Below are 23,040 nucleotides of genomic sequence, written 5' to 3'. Positions count from 1 at the left end.
GGTGGCTGCTGTTTGTAGCTCGGATGGTCGATGTTCCTTGGGTCGATGGATTACCCATGGCATCCGCTGGGTTGTAGGCTGAGCGTCGGATGAAACCTGTCCCTTAGTGGATGATGGCAGACATCCTGGGCTCCCCATCAACAGCTCCCCACCCCCCTCCAAGCCCCTGCACTCAGCTGCCTGGGGTCTTTCCCCTGAGACCCCCCTTTTGGTCCCCATGCCTATTCTGCTTTCCCCCTGCCCAGTCCCTTGAACCTATTTATTTCCCATTAAGATGAGATTCTATGGGAAAAGAATCTTAAAAAAAAAAAAAGGGAATGGATATGTGTATATGTGTAACTGATTCACTTTGCTGGACACCTGAAACGAACACAACATTGTAAATCAGCTATACTCCCATAGGGGACTTCCCTGGCAGTCCAACGGTTAAGACTCCGCGCTTCCACTGCAGGGGTGCAGGTTCGATCCCCGGTTGGGGAACTAAGATCCCACATGCTGCGCACTGCGGCCAGAAAATAAAAAATAAAAAGAATCATACCAAAAAAAAAAAGCTATACTTTTTTTTCCAATAAAATTTTTATTTTCCAATAACAATTTAAAAAAAAAGAGAGATTTGGGGAATTCCCTGGTGGTCCAGTTGTTAAGACTCAGCACTTTCACTATGGAGGCCCGGGTTCGACCCTGCTTGGGGAACTAAGATCCCGCAAGCTGCATGGTGAGGCCAAATTAAAAAAAAAAAAAAAAGGATGAGAGTCAACCGTTGGCAGATGACCCATTGTTTGGGGGAAGTTCATCATTCAGAGATCCCTTGGCCTCTGAAGGCGATTTGGAGTCCAAGATTTACAAAACCCTCTCTCCATATCCTGTTGGAGTGAACGGGATAAGATCTCGAGTTTTCCTGGGACTGTGGGCCAGTCTCTTCCCAGCTAACCTCTGCATCCTTCACACCACCCCCCACCACAACCACCCGGGGCTCCTTCTGCTTCAATCCCCAGCCAGCCAGCATCTCTATGGGGGGGTGGGAGGATCAGGCTAGCAGTAGCTGTTAAAAGACCAGAAGTTCTAAAAAATTCTCTCTCTGGCCACCTTTTTTCCCACATCTGTAGTCATTGAGATGATTTTTTTTTTTTTTTTTTTTGCGGTACGCGGGCCTCTCACTGTTGTGGCCTCTCCCGTTGCGGAGCACAGGCTCCGGACGCGCAGGCTCAGCCACTTTGAGGCATGTGGGATCTTCCCGGACCGGGGCACGACCACGCGTCCCCTGCATCGGCAGGCGGACTCTCAACCACTGCGCCACCAGGGAAGCCCGAGATGATTTTTTTAAACTAATAATTATTGAGAAATTACTGTCTGCCTGGCATAGTGCCTTCCATGTTATCTCAGGTAATCCCTAAGACCGTCCTATACCATCGGGTCTTTTACTATCACTTCCAGTTTATTGATAGGGAGCCAGGTTTCAAGGGGTTGCAGCTTCCCCCAGCTGTCCAGGGAGCCCAGGATTTGAACCAATGACTCTGCCTCTCAAGCTGACTTCTGTAATAGCAGCCTCCCAGACAGCCGCCCCTGCCCTGCAGTGCGGGGGCCCATGGCATCAAAAGCCCAGGCATGGGATTTCCTGATCAGAGGGCCAGCTCTGCTTTCATCTCTCCTTCTGAAGCCAATAGGAAATGCTGCATCTGTGGCTTAATTTGATTCCCTGAAACTGCCTTATCTACTGAGGCAGAAAAGTCATAAATACCCAGGCAGCGTGATAAAGAGTCACAGCTGGAAGACCTCTAGCCAAAGGTCAGTTGGAAAAGCCCCGCAGAGTGTTCCTTCCTTGAGTACTGAGCACTCCCCAGCCTTGGTCCCGGCACAGCTGTGAGTGGGGCGGGGAGGGGTGGAGCGGAGAGGCAGAGGAACAATGTTAATTACTCTCTCCCTTGGTCCCCACATCACTGCCCCAGCCCACGCTCCCTGCATCCCGCAGAGTGAAGCCACAGGCTTTTCAAATCTGTTCACTCTTTGATTCCGTCAGGAGAGAGTCTCCCCTGGGTGATGCTGGGTCTTTAACACCTGAATCTACACTTGTTAATCTCTTGTTATGGAGGAGATCAGGCCCCAGGTTCAGAGCCTTGGGCAGCTTTCTTACCCTAGTGATAGAAAGTGTCCGTTCAAAAGTAAATCTTTTTTTTTTTTTTGGCTTCTCTGCAAAGCTTGCGGGGATCTCAGTTCCTGGACCAGGGATCGAACCGAGCCATGGAAGAAAAACCCTGGAATCCTACCCATTAGGCCACGAGGGAAATCCCAAAGTAAATCTCTTTAAATTAAAAAGTTAATTGGTTTAAAGAAAGTAGGTGCAAAATATGCATGATAAAAAAAAAATGTGATACTTGAAGACTGGGGGTTTTTCTCCAAAGTCTGCTTCCTGCTCCAAGAGTCACTGATGTCTTTTCTGATCTAGCCTGTGTTACTGTATCTTCACATTGTTCCATCATTCAACCAATATCTGTCGGGCTGAACACTTGGCATCTGCCTTTGAGGGTCCTGCATCTGGTCTCCTGACTTCAGTGCCTCCTACAAACTTGGCCTTCCTGCGCAAGTTGTTGCCAGGATTAGCAATAAGGAACAGAAAGCCCCCTGCACGCAGATGCTCAGTAAATGGCAGTAAAGGCTCTGCAGAGCCCAGGACATCTGGCTCCAGTGCTGTGTGGGCCTGTCTTACTCTTCCCTCCTCTATAATATCCCATTTTATCGAGCATCTACTATGTGCAAGAGACTTTGTGTTCATTATTGCTAATCCTGGCCACAACTGATCTGCTGTTGATGGACGTTAGGTTGCTTTCAAGCCTGCAGATGTTGGCGAGTCACCATGAAGATAGGTATACACAGGTTTTTTGGGTTTTGTCTTTTTTGCCATGCCACCTGCGGCATGTGGGCTCTGAGTTCCTTGGGCAGGGATCAAACCCACATCCCCTGCAGTGGAAGCACAGAGTCTTAACCACTGGACCCCAAGGGAAGTCCCTACATGGGTTTTTATTCACGTGTAGGATAAATTCGTAGAAGAACAATTTTGCGGAATCAAAGGGCATCCTTGGCCTTGTCGCCGGGTGGCAGGCCCAGGCTGGACATGAGCAAATGTGTTCAGGCAGCACCGGTTGTGCGGGTTGCAGAGTGCAGCCAGCATTCTTCCCTCCCTCAGTCCCTGACTGAATGCCTGTTGAGATTTGACTCAAGCGGTGGACACCAGCGGGGAAGGCAAGGACCACGTTTGCAATTCGTCACGCAGACCTGGGGAACCCTCCCAACCCTGGTCCCGAGTTAGCTTTAACCTTCATTTCACTGTCTGTCTAGTCCAGTGTGTCTCCCACCTGAACATCAGAGTCATCCAGAGGACTAGTGGAAGATTTGGGGGCCTCACCCGGAGTGATTCTGAGTCAGGGGAATCTGGGCTGGGTCCCAGGAATGGGCCTTTGTGTGTAAAGAGAGTTGCAGGGTTGGAAGGGAAGGGAGGGGGCAGGCAATGGGAGGGAGGGGCATGGGACCCCCGGATCCGATGCTGGTCTCTAACCATATCTTCCTCTCCCCAGGTTACAACCATCCTGCTCTCATGAAACTCATCCAACAGCCTCAAAATGTGGTGAGTCCCCGGGTTATGCAGTGTTCACAGAGATTCAGAGGATCACTGGGGCAGCCTTTGGAAATAGTCCATCCCTTCAGTCATCCCTTAAATATTTATTGAGCACATACTATACGCTAAATGCTTGGTACGCCTTGGGTGAGCAAAAACACAACGCCCTGCTCCCATGGAGGCAGCCAGTTAGCCACACACATAAGTAGAGAATTGCAAACATACTAAGTGCTACAGACCGAGGCAGTCAGTGTTATGTGGGCATAAAACAGTGATAATGATAATAATGAACAATAGTTACGAGCATAATATGTGCAAACACTGTGGCTGGCACTTCACAGATTGAATATTGCCAAGTCTATGAGGCAGCTACTGTTGTTATCCCTGTTTTACAGAGGAGGGAACTGAGGCACAGAGAGGTTAAGTATTTGTCCAAGGTCACACAGCTAGAGGAGGTGCTGGGAATAAAACCCACAGGAGCTGGGCTTTTTGGGGATGGAGGGGCCGGGGGTCAGGGAAGAGTGGTCCCTGCAGGGAGAGGAGGGTGGGAGGGAGAGGAGCAGAGAGCTTCAGGAACAAAAGAGGACAGCACAGCCGGAGCAGAGAGGGCCAGGAAGGACCCAAGTCTGACTGGAGTGGCAGGCAGGGGGCAGGTGACACACAGTTTCTCATCCTCGGCACTGTTAACATTTGGAGCCAGATTCTTCTCTGTTGTGGGCGCCGTTGGTGATTGATGACACTGGCTGTAACACACATGGAGACATGCCTCCGTGCTGAGTGTACCGTTGAATGAATTCTCCCTTGTAACCCAGTGTTTCCCAACTTTCTTTTTTCAATTATCACTCCCTTAAGGAGCCTCTTTAGACATTAGTTTCCTGTTGCTGCCATCACAAACTACCGCCAGCCTAGGGGTTTAAAACATCACGCATTTATGGTTTCACAGATCTTGTGGGTCCGGAGTCTGGCCGGCTCAGCTGAGTGCTCTGCTTTGGGGCTCACGAAGCTGAGGTCAGCTCTCAGCTGCAAGCTCTGGGGGAGGATCCGCTTTGGGGCTCGGGCAGGTCGTTGGCAGAGTTTGTTTCACGTGGTCCTTCCATCGTCAAGCCAGCAACGGCTGGTCCAATCCCTCTCTCTGCCGCTGCCCTTAGCAAAGGGCGTGTGTGGTTGCACGAAGCTCATCCAGAAAATCCAGAACAGTCTCCTTTCTGAACTGAATACGAAGCTTCCTTACGTCTGCAAAGTTCCCTCTGCCGTGTGATACTGGGTTGACCAAAAAGTTCATTGCGATTTTCCCAGAAAATCCCGAACGAACTCTTTGGCCAAGCCAATATATTCACAGTCCCGGGGATGGAATGAGGGTTGGGACATCTTCTTGGGGCATCTTCATAATTGTGCCTACAACACACCTATGGTGTGTGGTATATATGTATACGATGTGGTACATATGTAGATAATAAGCACCATAGAGATGTCTGTGCTTTCTACATCACAAGAGTAAGATGCTTTTCACCCCCACTGAATTCAACATGCCCTGACCCAGTTCCTATTCCCCCAGACCAAATTAGGCCGACCACTCCCCTTACTTCTAACGGCACATGAGTAGAATTGTACCGGCTGTGCCCTTTATCACGTCTGGCTTATTTCACTCAAAATCCATCTGAAGATGCATCCTTGGTAGCCACAGAGGATCCATCCTCCTGGCTCTAATCATTCCCTTGTGGGAACATGCTGCAGTTAACATCCTACCTACCGCTGATGAGCATCTGGGTCGCTTGCTACTGTGAACCTTCCAGTGTGTCTTTCGATGGCACATTCACGCATCCCATGATACAAGGCCAGTCCGTCTCTGGCGATAGTGAGCGCACACGGTTGACCTCAGCAGATCCCGCCAGACAGTTTTCCAAACTCGGGTAGGAATTCTTCTCCATCCAGCAGTGTGAGAGCTCCGGCCACTCCCCACCCTCCCGGGCATTGCCTGTCATTGGGGCTTTCATTTTTCTCAGGTGTGACATACGTGTCCACACATGACAAAGAGTGTGATTCCTAGACGGAAATCAAAGAAAAACAGGGGGACTGAGAGCCCGACCACGTCAGGAACTGACTACCCAGTCTTAAACGTTTTCCCTTGAATCTGAACAGCAGAAGATAATAGGAAAGAACTCGGGTCCTCTTTACCTGTGGGTGTGCCTGCCTGGGAGGGGCCTGGACGTGGTTCTCGCCTCCAATTAGTTGACAAGTCTAGGGGCTGCTCCAGCAGAAGCCGTGTCCTCCGGAGGGTGTCTGGCGAGGCCCGTTGGTGGCTCTAGGCGTGTGTTTACATTCAGAGCCCCGCTTTGTTTCGAAACGTTCTGCGGATCCCAGATGCCTCAGCAGTTGGTGCTAAAAAACTATGTCAACAAACACACCAGACACATTTGCAGTGTCAGCTGCCTCCGGAGGCACAGTTGCCCAGCAGCACGTGACTTCCAGGCCCAGGGATTCTGATTTCGGGGGGTGCCCTGCCCCCACCCATCCTGCCCGGAACCTGGACCTGGATGCCACCCCCCATCCTCCCTTCTCCCACCCAGTCCTGGGCCTGTCCTGGCTCTGCCCCCAACTTCCACTTGGAGTTTCCTCAACAGCCCCTCTTCATCACTCCCTCCCACCTCCACGTCCATTCTCACCTCCTCCAAACCACCCTCCAAGCTGCGCTGTGCCTGGAACCCTCTCCTGGTACCTACTGCCTTCAGGATGCATCCCAGCTCCTCCACGGCAAGTGTAAAGCCCTTTGTGATCTGGCTTCTGCTTCTTCAGCCTCACTTCTTGACATCTGTTTCCTTACTGATGGATGGAGTGCCTACTATGTGCTGGGCACTGTCCTTGGTGCTGGATTTGATGGCAAGATCACAGTCTAGATTACAGTCCAGAACAGTCTAGACCACAGTCTGGATCACAGATTAGATCCGTCTAGATCACCATCTAGACCGTAGTCTGGATCATGGTCTAGATCACAGTCTGTGCTGACGTCCTGCAGAGGGCACGGGGACCGGCACAACCTTAGAGAAGTGACAGCTGACCGCCACAGGCTCAGCAGAGTATATCTGGGGCATCAGACCAGATGACCGTTGATTGACATCTTGGGTCTTCCAAACTCTTAGCGGGAAATGCGCTCAGGTGGTGGTCAAGGTATTTTACCTGTCCTGGGCAGGCTCCTGCCAAGTCATTGAAGTTCTGAGAAGGGCTTATCAACCCTTTTGTACCCCAAACACATCATCCATTATTCATGTGCCGTGTCACCTGGATCCAATATCTAGGTTCCAGTTAGAACTTCTTATGTCACCAGGGCCATCTCATTACATTGCCCACAGGTTACACAATAATGATTGGGCATTGCACATGCCCCATCATTGCAATGTGTGATGAGTGCCGACTGACATCCGTGGCACCTTGGCTAGGCTGGCTGGAGGGCAGCTGGCCTGGTCAGCTGAGACATCAGTGTGACCTCCAGGCCTTTTCACCTGCTTAATTCTGTCCTTCAAGACTGAGCTCCTGCCTCATCTGTATGTTGTGTTTTCCCACTGGCTCCTTCTGAGCACCCAAGAAGGGATCCTCATTTTTGCAAATGAGGACTCTAAAGACCAGAGAGGTTAAGTGACTTGCCTCAGGTTGCACAGCCACTTAAACCAAAGCTCATTCTCTTCCCGCTACAGCAGGTCTTATGGCGAGGATTCTAGAAACCTGTCCTCAATTGATTCTGCTACCCAAAGTCCCAGGTATCTTCTGTTCTTCATGAATATCACGCTTTGCCAAACAGGAGTACCACCTCCACATCTTCCCTGGGCCCAGATAGGCAGTCACGCTGCCAGCCCGGCCATCCCCTCTGTGAGCCGCTTGCCCTGCTGCCAGTGATGGCAGTTCGCCTCCACCCTGATCTCGTGCTATGCTTGATTTCTTTGGAGCCCCATTAATACCTTGAAGCCAAAACAAAAGGCCCCTCGGCAGCCCCCACAGGCCACCCAAGGTCTCTGGGCTGTGCCAAGTAAACTCGTGTCCAGCACTGACATTTTCGGGTGGAGACTGCTTGCGGCGTCTGGCAGAGGGTGGGATCTGAAGTCAGCAAACCTGGGTTTGAGTCGTGGTTCTGCCCCTTCCCGTCTGTGTGACTTGAGGCAGGATGCTTGACCTCTCTGGGCCTCAGTTTCCCCAGCTCTACAATGAAAATGGTTAACTCCCTCCACCGCTTATCCTAGACCCACCCGGCTGGTCACAAAGAAGAAGAGGCAACAGAGGTATGAGCCTGCCATGAACTCTAGTGGGCCACGCCAAATCCCAATGCCACCAGAAGGATGAGTGCTGGGGCCTCCCTATCCTTGGGTTTCCTCCGATGGGGTGATGCCCCCATTTGGATTTGCACTGAGTTTATTACACCATTGAGTCCGAGAGAGAGAGGGGTACCTGAGAAGTTCCCAAATCCCAGGCTCAATCAAACCTTCCATACTCTTTAACTCGATTTTTTTTTTTTTTTAAATTCATTTATTTATTTATATTTTTGGCTGTGTAGGGTCTTCGTTTCTGTGCGAGGGCTTTCTCTAGTTGCGGCGAGCGGGGGCCACTCTTCATCGCCGTGCACGGGCCTCTCACTGTCGTGGCCTCTCTTGTTGCGGAGCACAGGCTCCAGACACACAGGCTCAGTAGTTGTGGCTCACGGGCCCAGTCGCTCCATGGCATGTGGGATCTTCCCAGACCAGGGCTCGAACCCGTGTCCCCTGCATTGGCAGGCAGATTCTCAACCACTGTGCCACCAGGGAAGCCCTAATTCGATGTTTTTATTTTTATTATTTATTTGGCTGTGCCTCTTGGCTTGCGGGACCTTAGTTCCCTGACCAGGGATTGAACCTGCATCCTCGGCAGTGAAAGCGCCGAGTCCTAACCACTGGACCGCCAGGGAATTCCAGACTCAGTGTTTTTATTTTTGACTAATTTCAGATTTACAAGTTGTGAAGATAGTTCCCATCTACCTTTTACCCAGTTTCCCCCAAGGTTAACACCTCACCTCTCTACGGTACCCTTGTCAAAACTAAGAAATTAACATTGGTGCATTACCTACTACAGACTTTATTCAGATTTCCCCAGTTTTTCCGCTAGTGTCCATGATTTTGGTCCCCAGAATCCAATCCAGTACGCTGCATTGCATTTAGTACAATCCCTTTCTATTACCCAAATCCACTTCCTGATGACCTCATTGCTTGTCCATTGAGCAGACAGACCCCTCCCAGACTCTTCCCAAGCCTTCCAGGGGGCACTGGCTAGACCTGGAGGGACTGGACCGCTCTATTCTTATCCCCATTTGCATTACCATTTGTGTCTTTTCCATAATGGTGGACACGTGTCATCATTATACATTTATCAAAACCCATAGAAGGTACAACACTCAGTGAACCCTAAAGTAAAATTGTAACATTCTTTTTACACGACATTTTCCCGGCAATACAACATCACCTTCAGTTAATGCGCCTTCGTTTACTTAACCTAATGTTGGCATTTAGAGTGGTTCTCTTTTTTGTTGTAAATAACACTCCGTCTTTCCTGGGTATCAGAAGCGAGTGTCTGTTTAGCGTCAGGCTTGCATGGTTGATTTCCTTACAGAGGGAAATCCTTCTCTGGACGCACATCTATCAAAATGGTGCGGGCGGGGGGCGGGGGGGGGGGAGGAATTTTTCTAACACTGCTTTTTCATATGCAGCTCATTCATTTATTAACCAGCTCCCTCATCAGATTGCTCTCCTAAGGCTCATTCTCTTTAGAAATTGCAGAGCTACTGAAGCCTCTTTTTTTCCCCGTTTTTTTTTTTTTTTAATTTAAGTGTAATTCACATGCAGTCAAATCCATCCTTTGCAGGTACAGTTCTGTGGGTTTCAACAAATGCATAATCTGGGAATTCCCTGGTGGTCTGGTGGTTAGGACTCCACGCTTCCACTGCAGGGGCCACAGGTTTGATCCCTGCTCGGGGAACTAAGATCCCACAAGCCACGCGGTGCAGCCAAAAAATAAATAAATAAAAATTTAAAAAATTTAAAAAGCGCATAATTGTACAGCCACTTTCAAAACCCGGACATTTGCACACCCATGTTCATACTGTTCACAGTAGCCCAAAGGTGGAAGCAACCTAAGTGTCCATCAGCCTATGAACAGATACAGGAAATGTAGCATATCCATACAGTGGAGTATTATTCAGCCTTAAAAAGGAAAGGAGAAAAAAAAAAAAAAAAGGAAAGAAAATCTGCCGTATGCTGTAACATCATGGATGAACCTAGAGGACGTTATGCTAAGTGAAATAAGCCAGTCGCAAAAGGACACATAATGTTTGATTCCACTTATTTGAGGTGGTTAGCGGCCTCAAAATCAGAGACAGGAAGTAGAATGCTGGTGGCCAGGGGCTGGAGGGAGGGGAGAATGGGGAGTCAGTGTTTAGTGGGGGCAGAGCTCCAGTTTTGTAAGATGAAAGAGTTCTGGAGGCGGATGGTGATGATGGTTGCATAACGATATGAATATTCTTAACATTACTGAGAACTATATGCTTAGAAATGACTAAGATGGTAAATTTTATGTTACTTGTTTTTTAACCACAATCCAAAAAAATCCAGACACAGACCATTCATCTCCCCAAACATTCCCCTGAGCCCATGGGTAGTCGATCACACCCCAGCCCCTGACAGCCGTGAGCTGTTTTCTGTCCCCAAAGTTCTGCCTTTTCCAGAATGTCATAGGAAGGGAGCCCTGCAGTGGGTGACCCTCTGATTCCAGCTTCTTTCACTCGGCATCGTGACTCTGAGATTCTCCCGTGTTGTTAAGTGTGTGGGTAGATTGTTCCATTTCACTGCTGAGCCGTGTTCCATGGTGTGCATATACCACGGTCTATTTATCGTTTCCCCAGTGGAAGGACATTTGGGCTGTTTCCAATTCTTGGCAACTGAAGATAAAAACCACAACAAACCTTCATATCCATTCACATCTTTGTCTGACATATGCTGTCATTTTTCTCTTAGGTAAGTACCTCGGAGCGAACTGCTGGGTCATAGGGTGTGTGTCTGTTTAACATTATAGGAAACTACCAACCTGGTTTCCAAAGTGGCCGCACCACGTTAACATCCCCACCAGCCATGAATGAGAATTCTCACCAGTAATTGTTATCGTCCATTTTTTGTTTTTCAATCATTCTGATTTTTTTTTTTTAAGATTACAGATTCAGAGGGAGGTGCAAAACATAGTACAAAGAGGTCCCGTGTATTTTCTATCCAGTTTCCCCCAATGGTAGCATCTTACCTAGTGATAGTGCAATATCCCAACCAAGAGATTGACACTTCGTTTTAAACCCAGAGCAATCCTAGTGGCTTTCTCTAAAAACGCAGGGAAGTATTTATATCGTTCCCCACAGCATGGAACACATCCGCTCTGAAAAGCATCGCTGGTGGGTGGGAGCTGGGTCAGGTCGAGAAGTCACTGCTGGTCTCCTGGCTTTTTTGCAGAGCACATTCATCAACAGACCTGCCCTCGGGATCTTTCCTCCTGAGAACTTTGTGGAGAAGCTCCGGGAGTCCCTGCTCTCAGTGAGTCTGTGGGGACAGCTTGCCACCGTGAGAACCCACCTCTGCCCTTCACCGCGCTGGCCCGCAGCTCTGGTCTCCAGGAGGCTGGAGCAGCAGGGAAGGAAAGGACTGAGATCCATAATGATTAAGGATGGGATGTTTCTACTTCAGTCTTGCTCTTCGTGCTGTTTCTTTCATGAAGAGTCTTTTTAATTTTCCGTTGCAAGAAAAGCTGGGATCCTTGTGTGTGGGAAAAAGGGAACCTGGGGAAGTTAGTATTGATCCCACGACAGGGCCTTTGCCTGTGCCCTTCAGTCCTCCTTTGGGTTTCAGTTGCTACAAGGATTAGAGTCCTTCAGAACCCCGAATTCCCACCTGTAAAATGTGGGTGTCTCCGGGCAGAGGTTGCGTCAGGAGGGATGTCTGGGCTTTTCTTCGCCTTTTTTCCTCTCTGGCCTCCAGCCTGGGGCCTTTTGGGGCCTCTCGTCCACCCCCCCCAGTCAGACTGCCTCCGGGACTGCATCCCTGTTTCCCTCCCAGCCTCCCACAGCCTCCAGGGCCCAGTGTGCAGTCCCTGCAGAGGCCCCGCTCCAGCTGGGGGGGTGGGGAGCCCACAGCTGTTTCCCTCCCCACAGGTGGCTCCTAAAGGGATGTCCCAGCTCATCACGATGGCCTGCGGTTCCTGCTCCAATGAAAACGCCTTCAAGACCATCTTCATGTGGTACCGGGTGAGGTTTGGGGCTTGTATGCATGCAACGTGCACACACACACACACACACACACACACACACACACGCCCCCCAGCCCCCAGCCACACACTCAGCCCTTTTCCGACTGTTCATCCCAGCTGGCCAGAGTATTGGACATCAGTGGCCATGGTCGAAATCCAAGGAGGGCCACTGCCTGGACCGGGTTTTCCAAATATCCTGGCAGTGTGTAGTGTAAAACCTCCCCAGTGTCATTATACTGTGTTACCTGAAATAACATACCATCTCACAGATCTTCATTGTTGCCAATAGAATAGTAAAGCAACTTATTCATCCATCTATTTATTTCATCACAAGGACAATGAATGGTCTCATGCTTCAGTCCATACGTGTAACATCGACGTGTATATGATCAGCTTTTGAGAAAGTATCCCCTCGTTGACTAGATGTTGGTTTGGGTGGAAAGTGGGAGCCCTTCCTGCCCCAGAGCGTCTCTGAGAGTTTGTTCTGTTCCATTTTATCAGAGCAAGGAAAGGGGCCAATCGGGTTTCTCCAAGGAGGAGCTGGAGACGTGCATGATCAACCAGGTGAGCCCAGCATCCCCTCCTCCTCATGCGTGGGGCCCTGTCCTCCTCAAGCAGGAGGGTGTCTTAGTTAGCGCAGGCTGCCATAACAAAAACCCTAGACAGGGTGGCCTAAGCAACAGACATGTATGATATATTTTTCTCACAGTCCTGGAGGCTGGAAGTCCAAGGTCAATGTGCTGGCCAATCCAGTTTCCCAGGGCAGGCTCTCTTCCTGGCTTGGGGATGTCCACCTTCTCACTGTGTTCTCCATCTATCTCAGGGAGAGGGAGCAGGCTCTCTGGTGTCCATTCCTATAAGGGCACTAATCCCATCACAGGGCCCCAACCACATGACCTCGTCCAACCCTAAGTACCACCCAAAGGCCCCATGTTCAGATACCATTATAGTGGGGGTTAGGGCTTCAATATATGAACTTGAGGGTGACTTAAACATTCAGTCCACAACAAGGGATCCCCAAGCATTCCAACCCCCTAGTCCATTCCCTTGGTTTCAAGGCCGGCCAAGTGGAAGTCTTCCGACTAGCACTCATCAGTTTCCCAGGACAGCTGCCTGTATTTGACCCATCTAAAGTGGCATTTCATGTATTCTCTAGAATAATCCAGAATGTCAACACAAATGTATGTGCAAGGGTGTTCACCCGTTGGTGTTTAGATTGGCAACCACCCGTATATCCAGTAATGGGGAAAGATGGATTAAGAGTAGGGGTTCCAAGTGGAACCCCAGCAGTTCAGGGAGGCACCAAGGGGGCCAGTGTTGGGGTACAACGGTCGGGGGTGCACGGGGAAGACCAAGTAAGGCTCCAAGCTTCCCAGCCAGCTTCAATCAGAGCAGACCAGTCCTTCCCCTAAATCCCACTATGATTGAGGCAGAAGTGTATACCGCTTAAAAAAAGGGGTGGCGGGGGCGGGTGTTTGCAGATCGAGAGCCACTGAACTCAGTTACCCACTGTGTCCAAACACAAAGTTCTGCAGCCAGAATGATCACAAAGGGTTTCTCTTGGCCTGGAGACACGTGTGCTATAATTTAGTGAAAACAGTGGGATGTAAGTTGCATAGACACTGTGCTCTCAACCGTGTAAATCAGCATGGGGCACACCTCAGAGATACTGCGGGTTCGGTTCCAGATCACCCCGGTAAAGCAAATACCGCAATAAAGCGAGTCACACGATTTTTTTTTTAGTTTCTCAGTGCATAGAAAAGTTATGTTTATACTATACTGTAGTCCATTAAATGTGCGATAGCCTTAACGTCTTAAAAAAAATGTACACACGTTAATTCAAAAATACTTCATTGCTGAAAAATGCTAACCATCATCTGAGCCTTCAGGGAGTTGTAGTAGCAACATCACAGATCACCGATCGCAGGTCACCATGACAAGCAGAATAATAACCCAGAAGTCGCAAATATCGTGAGAATTACCAAAATGTGACACAAGAGACACGAAGTGAGCAAATGCCTTTGGAAAATGGCTCCAGAAGCCTTGTCCCATGCAGGGTTGCCACAAACCTTCAATCTGTAAAAAAGTGCAACATCTGTGAAGTGCAGTAAAAGAAGTTACGCCCTATATTATCACATTTGGAGACTAACAAAGGAATATGACAAGAGGGCATTCTGGGATTTGTGGGAAGAGGTCTTGGAGCTTTTCCCGGGGGTCTCAGGGACCCAGTGGAGATCAGCCAGCCTGAGAAAATGCCATACAACCTCCCAGAGACTCAGGGGCCCCCAAGGTGGCCTCTGCCGCGTCCCCAGCGGCTCCTGAGTCACTGGAGGCAGGTCTGATTCCCTGCCAGCTGGAGGGTCAGAAGGCAGTGCTGCTGTGCCATTCGCTTGGGGCTGGAAGAAGACTGGGGTTCATGAGTCCCTCCTGAGCTCAGGGGCAGCCCCGTGGGGAGAGGGAAAGCTGGGGGTCCCACCCTCCCGCTCTGGCCCAGCAGACCTCGTCCAAAGCCTGGGCATGTCCTGTGTGGGGCCCAGCTCAACCTCAGGTCACAGGAGGCAGGTACCACCACCAGCACCTGGCCCATCTGTGGGCCGTGGGAGCAATCGGGGGTGGGGGGCAGGGGGACTGAGGCAGGGGAGTTTGAAAAGCCTGCGGATGCCTGCCAGTGATGGAAGGGAGAAAGATGGGTGGTGAGGGCCCAGGGCCAGCGTGCTCGCCCACCTTCAGGCTTGACCGAGAGAAATGGGCCCATGTGGTGCAGAACTTGTGAGAAGACAGAGGTTCAGGATATCTATTTCATGAAATCTCTTGATAAAAAACAAACAGAAAACACCACGTGTGGGCTGGATACAGACCTCTGGAGTCCAGTTTGTAACTTCTGCCTGAGCGGGGATCCCCGTTCTCCTGAGACTTTCGTACTCCTCGAGGTTCGTGGGGGCCACCATGTGGGTCCCCAGCTCACAACCCTGACTGACGGCTGTTTCTTGGTTCCAGGCCCCCGGGTGCCCCGACTACAGCATCCTCTCCTTCATGGGTGCCTTCCATGGGAGGACCATGGGTAAGGAGGGCCGTGAGATCCCAAGGTGGCAGGTAGAGTAATAATAACGGCAACAACAATAGTGACGGCTGCCTCTGATCTGGCACTGGCGGCTTCCACGTATTGTCTCATCGATTGCATACCGTTCCCTGGAGACTGGGGATGGCTGTTGCCACTTTGCAGATGTGGAAACTGAGGCTCGGCAAGGGAAGGAACATTCCAAGCCCATGCAGTGGCAGAGCTAGGATTTGAATCCTTGTCTCTCTTCCTTCAAAGTCTGTTAGTCTGTGATAGATCAGAAAGCAAAGACACAAACACACACACACACACACACACAGATTAAGACACATGGGTGCCACTTCAGCTTCAGGATGTGCCTAGAACTGGGGTTCTGCAGGCACCGGGCCTCCCTGGGCTGCCCCGTCTCCTCCTCAGAGACGGTCCATCCTCCTTCCCTGAGCCAACCTCTGCTCTTCTGTTGTGCTGGGCTTAGGTTGCTTAGCGACCACGCACTCCAAAGCTATTCACAAGATCGACATCCCTTCCTTCGACTGGCCCATTGCACCATTCCCACGGCTGAAGTATCCTCTGGAAGAGTTTGTGAAAGAGAACCAACAAGAAGAGGCCCGTTGTCTAGAAGAGGTAACCCCCAGGTCCTCCCCTCACCTCCCCCTCAACCCCTCACCCCAAGACTTAGCCCCAGGGAAGAGGAACACACAAAGAGTTTATCCAGCGACCTGCATGGCGCTCCCTGGGTGGGACGGAGGGACAGGGGCGCTTCCTGCCCCAATGTTCCATGTTAGGAAAGGTACTGAGACATTGATTTTGCCACCCAGCCTCCATCACCCCGCTTCTGGTACCAACTTCTGTATCATGTGAGTTTCTTTGGGGACAAGCTTCATTGACTCTGGAGTAAGAGAAAATGAATTGATGGAAACAATACAGGGTAGCTCATAGGAAAAACAATTCCTGTAGTCCACTGTGTGTCAGTCTTCTCCAGAATCCTGGGGCTTTTTTGGGAGCCCTGGAGGTTGCAGTGGGGGCGGGGAGGGACTAAGGATGGGCAACCCTGGTCCTCGTGCCTCCACTTCAACCACAACAGCCCCCCTTTGATCTGTCCCATATATTGGGGTTCCATGTAAGACACTGGAAGGATTCTGTTGCAGGGTGGGGGGTGGCGGGGAATGGCTATCACTCTTCAGATTTGGATTTGGGCTCACCTAAGGCTGGTTTGCCTCTTAAGCTCATCATTCTTTTTAATTAATAGTTAACACCTACTAGGTGTAAAGCAAGGTGCTAGGCGCTGGGTATTTAGTGGTAAATAAAAGAGACAAGGTGATGCAGTCCAAGCAAAATAAGGCAAGCTAAATGTCACTACGGCTTTTCTAGTAGCTACATTTTTTAAAAGTAAAAATAATTGGGTGAAATTAATTTTAATACCATTTTATTGAACCCAGTGTATCGAAAATATTGTCATGTCATTAATATTTAAAAATTATTGATGACATGTTTTTATAGTCTTCTTTTCGTGTTAGATCTTTGAAACGCTGTGCGTATTTTACACGTAGAGCACATCTCAGTTTGGACCAGCTACATTCTAAGCGCTTGCTAGCCACATGTCTTTCCTGCATCCTATCAGAGAGTATAGGGTAGTCAGAAACACAGCACTGGACAAATAAGCAATAAAATAGCCGTATGATGACAAATTGCAGATGACACTGATTGCAAAGAAAAGCATCTTAGAGCTTCCCTGGGGCAATTGGTGAGACCGAGGCTAAAATTGCATCATCCAAATAGAAGGTTTTTCCTTAATTCTGCATAACAGAGAAAGATTGTACTTGTTACTCTACCCAGGTGTATGGTTTGGGTTTTTTCAATTATGTGTAATTATTAAATTATTAATAAAGTATCACAATTATTTTTTTTATTTTTTATAAATTTATTTATTTATTTTTATCTTTGGCTGCATTGGGTCTCCATTGCTGCACGCAGGCTTTCTCTAGTTGCGGCGAGCGGGGGCTACTCTGTATCGCGGTGCGCGGGCTTCTCATTGCGGTGGCTTCTCTTGTTGCGGAGCGTGGGCTCTAGGTGCGCAGGCTCAGTAGTTGTGGCTCGGGGGCTCTAGAGCGCAGGCTCAGTAGTTGTGGCGCACGGGCTTAGTTGCTCCACGGCATGTGGGATCTTCCCGGACCAGGGGTCAAGCCTGTGTCCCCTGCACTGGCAGGCGGATTCTTAACCACTACACCACCAGGGAAGCCCCAAGTATCACAATTATTAGTCTTTAATTATCTGTAAGAAGATGCCCATTTTAGAGCAAGAGTTCAAGAAATATAACCTCTTGGGGAAAATAAGATGCTTTTCTCACTGTTAACAGTTAAAAATTTTTTTCTTTTAATGACCTATAATGGAGGAGAATCTGAAAAAGAATATGTGTGTGTGTGTGTGTGTGTGTGTGTGTGTGTGTGTGTGGGTGTGTATGTAACTGAGTCACTTTGCTGTACACCAGAAACTAACACATTGTAAATTAACTATACTTCAATTTAAAAAAATAGTTTAAAAAAAGTTAAATTTTTATTTTTTGGCTGCATTGGGTCTTCGTTGCTGCACGCAGGCTTTTCTCTAGTTGTGGCGAGCAGGGGCCACTCTTTTTTGCGGTGCGCGGGCTTCTCATTGCGGTGGCAAAGTGAGTCAGTCATATATATATGTATGTATATATATGTGTATATATATTCTTTTTCAGATTCTTTTCTATTATGGATTATTACAAGATATTGAATATAGTTTCCTGTGCTATACAGTTGGACCTTGTTGGTTATCTGTTTTATATATAGTAGCTTGTATCTGCTAATGCCAAACTCCTAATTTATCCCTCCCTCCCCACACTTTCCCGTAAGTTTGTTTTCTATGTCTGTGAGTCTGATTCTGTTTTGTAAGTAAGTTCATCTGTATTTTTTTTCATTTTTTTTTGGCCACACCGCGTGGCATGTGGGATCTTAGTTCCCTGACCAGGGATCGAACCCATGTCCCCTGCAGTAGAAGTGCAGAGTCTTAACCACTGGACCACCAGGGAAGTCCCTGTATGATTTTTTAGATTCCACATATAAGCGATATCATATGACATTTGTTTTTTTCTGTCTGGCTTACTTCACTTAGTATGATAATCTCTAGGTCCATCTATGTAACTGCATATGGCATTATTTCATTCTTTTTTATGGCTAAATAATATTCCATTGTATATTTATACCACATCTTCTTTATCCATTCATCTGTCAGTGGACATTTAGGTTGCTTCCACCTCTTGGCTATTGTAAATAGTGCTGCTATAAACATAGGGGTGCATGTATCTTTCAAATTAGAGTTTTCTCTGGATGTATGCCCAGGAGTGGGATTGCTGGATCATATGGTAACTCTATTTTTACTTTGTTAAGGAACCTCCATACTGTTCTCCATAGTGGCTGCACTAATTTACATTCCCACCAACAGTGTAGGAGGGTTCCCTTTTCTCCACACGCTCTCCAGCATTTGTTATTTGTAGACTTTTTAATGATGGCCATTCTGACCGGTGTGAGGTGATATACCTCACTGTAGTTTTGATTTGCATTTCCCTAATAATTAGTGATGTTGAGCATCTTTTCATGTGTCTGTTGGCCATCTGTATGTCTTCTTTGGAGAAATGTCTGTTAGGTCTTCTGTCCATTTTTTGATTGGGTTGTTTGTTTTTTTGTTATTGAGTTGTATGAGCTGTTTGTATATTTTGGAAATTAAGTCCTTATCAGTCGCATCGTTTGCAAATATTTTCTCCCAGTCTGTAGGTTGTCTTTTCCTTTTGTTTATGGTTTACTTTGCTGTGCAAAAGCTTATAAGTTTGATTAGGTCCCATTTGTTTATTTTTGCTTTTATTTCTATTGCCTTGGGAGACTGATCTAAGAAAACATTGCTACAGTTTATGTCAGAGAATGTTCTGCCTATGTTCTCTCCTAGGAGTTTTATAGTGCTGTGTCTTATATTGAATATTTAAGTCTTTAAGCCATTTTGAGTTTATTTTGTGTATGGTGTGAGGGTGTGTTCTAACTTCATTGATTTACATGCGGCTGTACAGCTTTCCCAGCACCACTTGCTGAAGAGACTGTCTTTTCTCCATTGTGTATTCTATGTAATGATAAGACACTATGACATTTTCAACTTAAATTCCAGGGGTCCACAGCACCCCACATGCCCATCCTCCGAGGCTGCCCAAGAGCCTCCACGAATCCTTGTCATGTCCCCCTTTGGAATCCAGGTGGAGGACCTGATCGTGAAATACCGGAAGAAGAAGAAGACGGTGGCGGGGATCATAGTGGAGCCCATCCAGTCTGAGGGTGGAGACAACCACGCATCGGACGACTTCTTCCGGAAGCTGAGGGACATCTCCAGGAAGGTCAGCACACAGGGCCAGGGGTGGATGGGGCCACGGGCCATTTCCAGTTGGTTTTCCAGAGCAAAGGGTTAGCCTGGGGTCCTTGTAAACTTCCAGGTGTTCAGAGGCTGCCTGTCGGCCTCAGGGGTAGAGAAGTTGGGGGTGAGGGCAGGACGGGGGATTCTCCCCTAAAATCTTATTCCAAAGTCAGTCTCCAACCTGCCGTCTTAGTCGGGGACATTCCCAATCAAGAGAACATCCTGGGGAAAGCCTAAGCCTCCTCCCTTTTCTTTCTAGGGATCCCACCTCATCTTTCAGCCCATTGTGGTCCACACTGAACAGAAGCCAAATGAACAAACTTCATGTTAATATCATGTCTATTTTAATGTGTCTTGCACGTATAATTGGCCTGTCCAAGCAGTCAGTTCACGGATAAAGTTGACATGACATGAGTTGATTTAAACAGAAATGCTAAGTAAATAATAGTCCGGGTGATGAGCAGAGCTGGCAAACACTGCACCGGAAGTTTGGGAAATGGGGCTGCCTTACAGTTGGGACACCCTTCCTTCTGAGCATGTCAACTTGCTCAGGGACCGAAGCCGATGGTTCAGGGAGCATTTGATGTTCCGGTTTCGTACCGGCTGAGCAGTTTGAGGCCACGTGCAGACACAGCCCTGCTGGAACTGCCCTCCTGCAGGCTTAGTTTGGTTTTGCACAGCCCAAGAACACAGGCTTGGTTTGAGGTTCAGAAAGCAGTGGCTCTTGGGCTGGATTTGGGGGTCCGAGGTGGGCGAGTTGCGCTGGGTGTTTATTTCTCCTTCATTCCATGTCGGCCAGCACGGCTGTGCCTTCTTGGTGGATGAGGTCCAGACCGGAGGAGGCTGCACCGGCAAGTTCTGGGCCCACGAGCACTGGGGCTTGGATGACCCAGCAGACGTGATGACCTTCAGCAAGAAGATGATGACTGGGGGCTTCTTTCACAAGGAGGAGTTGAGGCCCAACGCTGTGAGTGTGGACCCTCTCCTGTCCAGGGCAGGGGAGGGAGGCGGGGCAAGGGACATCGACTTCTCATTACTGCTTCTTTCTCACCAACAAGGAACTAAGTGAATACCTAATGTGTCACAGAGGTTTCCTAAAGCCTAGTTCTTATCAATTTAATTTAAAGCCGATGATTACGATTACCCCAGCTCTCTCTGCAGGGCTGACTTCGTAGCGGTCCATTGTCAGGCTTCTAATTTTTTGCTTTGTGCACAAGCAAAACTATTGTTATTAGCTGCTGCTGTGAATGGAGCATTTGCTCTGTGCCCGGCCCAGTTCTAAGTATTCCTCTTGTACTTTTAGTCCTTACAACAGTCTAACCAAGTAGATGGTATTTTTCTCTCCCGTTTTGCTAATGAGGAATCAGGCACAGAGAGGTTAAGTAAGTTGTCTAAGGTTACACAGCCTGTTAAGTGACAAAGTCAAGATTTAAATCCAGAGCTCATGCTCTAAGCCATTTTACTGTACTGCCACTTGTACGTATGGATTCTCATACACACACACACACACACACACGTGCACAGAGTCATCAAGGGCCCAGGATCGTTCCTTCCACCATTCCTGCATGTAGCTTCTACCCTCAAGGTCACTTCATGATCCAAAATGGCTACTGGAGCGCCATCTCAATTTGATGCAGTAGGAAGGAAAAAGGAGGGAAGGATAAAGTGGCCCCCTTCTCATCTTCAAGCAGCCTTCCCAGAAATCCCACAACATTTCTGTTTCTACCACTTTTGACTAAGATCTGGTCACGTGGCCACTCCTAGCTGCAAGAGAGGCTGGGAAGTGTGTTTTAGTTGGCTGCATTGACACCCTGAAGGGAGAGTAAAGCGGGTGGTCTTTGAGGGTCAGACTGCCACCAATCCACTCCCGACTCCACCACCTAAGGGGCCATATTTTCACAGACAAATCACTCAACCACTCAGCACCTCAGCTTCCTCCTTTATAAAATGAGGATTATGGTAACTAGGGGCCAACCGTCTCGGTTTCCCCAGGACTGAGGGATTTCCCAGGACCTGGACAAGTTGGTGTCCCTAATAGTAGTACCTGCCTACAGGGTTGCTGTTACGGAGAGATTCTGGTGAGCCCATATGCGTTATCCTCCCAGCACTTAGTAGCTACTCGCTGGGTTAGTCTCTCATGGGGAGAAGTGTGTGTCTGGGGGTGTGCCTGGAACCCTTCTGATGCCCTGTGTCTTGTTCCAGCCTTACCGGATCTTCAACACGTGGCTGGGGGACCCGTCCAAGAACCTGCTGCTGGCTGAGGTCATCAACATCATCAAGCGGGAGGACCTGCTGAATAACGCGGCCCATGCTGGGAAGGTCCTGCTCACGGGACTGCTGGACCTCCAGGTACTCCGCCCGGCCCTCCCGGATCCCCATCCATGGCTCCCCACGGCCCCCGTGGGCAGCAGCTGAGCTCTTCAGTGTAGCATCACATCCGCTGCCCCAGCCTGTGCCATTTCTGTAGGGGACGCCTTCCCACCAGTCCGTCCCGACCCCGTTTTCGGTTCCTGAACTCCCGGTTTTCTGCTGACACTGAGTTCAGGCATCCCTCCTTTGAGAAACCTCCCCAATGTTCCCTGTCTCTCGTTCCCACCCATGTGCCCACTATTCCCTCCTCTGGACCACCTTCTACACCCTGATCACTCCGTAGCAGTGCTCTCCAGGGGAATAGATTGCTAGCTATGCACATAACTTCAAAGGTCCTAGTACCCATACTAAAAGTGAAACAGAAGGAGCTGAAATTAATTGGAATAATATATTTTACCTAACCCATCATATCCAAAATATTATTTCAACATGCCACCAACATATAAAATAATTCAATATTTCTTATTCTTCTTCTCATAATAAGTCTTTGAATTCCAGTATGTATTTTACACTTACAATGCATTCCAATTTGGACTCACATTTCAACAGCTACATGTGGCCACCTCATTGGACAGTAGAGCTCTTTATTATAATTATTTGTCTTTGTTATGTCTACTCCCTGCCCAACACGCTCTCCTAGATTTGGGGACGGGGGATGCTGCTGGGAGGAACCACAGTGTTTCCAGTACTGGCCAGCCCAGCCCAGGAGTTAGCAGGAGAGATGACCCTAACCCCAGAGGGCTGGATACAAAGAGCCCTTCCTTGAAGCACCCAGTCACCAGTGAGCAGAGCAGATCCACTGATGGTGATGACGAAGCGAGGAGGGATGGTAGGGATAACAGCTTCCATTTACTGAGAGCCTGCTCCTGCCAAGTTCCATAATAGGGGATCTCATACACTCTTAAGTCCAACGGTAACGCTGTGGGTGTAGACACCACCATGATCCTTATTTTACAGGTGAGGAAACTGAGGTGTGGCGGGTTATTAACTTGTCCAAAGTTACACAGCTTGCACTGGGGTTTGAACCTGATTCTTGTAGCCTTCAAAGCCCATGTTCTTTTTTTTTTTTTTTTCTATTTTTTGACGGGATCTTAGTTCCCCAACTAGGGATTGAACCCAGGCCCCCGGCAGTGAAAGTGCCAGGTCCTAACCACTGGACCACCAGGGAATTCCCAAGCCCATGTTCTTTGCCAGCGTTTACCTCTCTGACGTGATCAAGGACATAACAATAATTATTATTATTATTTATTATTATTATTTCCATTAATTGAGAACTTGCTCTGTGCCAAGC

At 48.7% G+C, this 23,040-nt stretch overlaps 1 protein-coding gene and 1 non-coding gene across 8 annotated transcripts in view; one reads left to right on the top strand and one right to left on the bottom strand.

Moving 5' to 3' along the window:
- The window catches only part of ABAT (4-aminobutyrate aminotransferase), a 93,188-nt gene that overhangs the window by 64,646 nt on the left and 5,502 nt on the right, over positions 1–23,040 (top strand). For 4 of the 7 annotated variants that reach the window (XM_065893517.1, XM_065893523.1, XM_065893521.1 and 1 more), the window contains 9 exons: positions 3,570–3,619; positions 11,116–11,196; positions 11,811–11,903; positions 12,407–12,469; positions 14,903–14,966; positions 15,439–15,587; positions 19,225–19,362; positions 20,179–20,346; positions 21,582–21,728. In XM_065893517.1, the coding sequence (XP_065749589.1) occupies positions 3,570–3,619; positions 11,116–11,196; positions 11,811–11,903; positions 12,407–12,469; positions 14,903–14,966; positions 15,439–15,587; positions 19,225–19,362; positions 20,179–20,346; positions 21,582–21,728 (953 nt within the window). The remainder of the gene's footprint in view (positions 1–3,569; positions 3,620–11,115; positions 11,197–11,810; positions 11,904–12,406; positions 12,470–14,902; positions 14,967–15,438; positions 15,588–19,224; positions 19,363–20,178; positions 20,347–21,581; positions 21,729–23,040) is intronic. The other 3 variants (XM_065893518.1, XM_065893520.1, XM_065893519.1) reach the window with 3 other exon arrangements.
- TRNAR-UCU (transfer RNA arginine (anticodon UCU)) lies at positions 17,943–18,015 on the bottom strand. The gene has a single exon. It is a non-coding gene; the product is annotated as a tRNA-Arg (tRNA).

The sequence above is a fragment of the Phocoena phocoena genome, chromosome 15, assembly GCF_963924675.1.
Source record: "Phocoena phocoena chromosome 15, mPhoPho1.1, whole genome shotgun sequence".
In the NCBI taxonomy this organism is placed as follows: domain Eukaryota; kingdom Metazoa; phylum Chordata; class Mammalia; order Artiodactyla; family Phocoenidae; genus Phocoena; species Phocoena phocoena.
The sequence above is the reverse complement of the archived record's forward strand: the minus strand, read 5'-3'. Positions and strand labels throughout refer to the sequence as shown.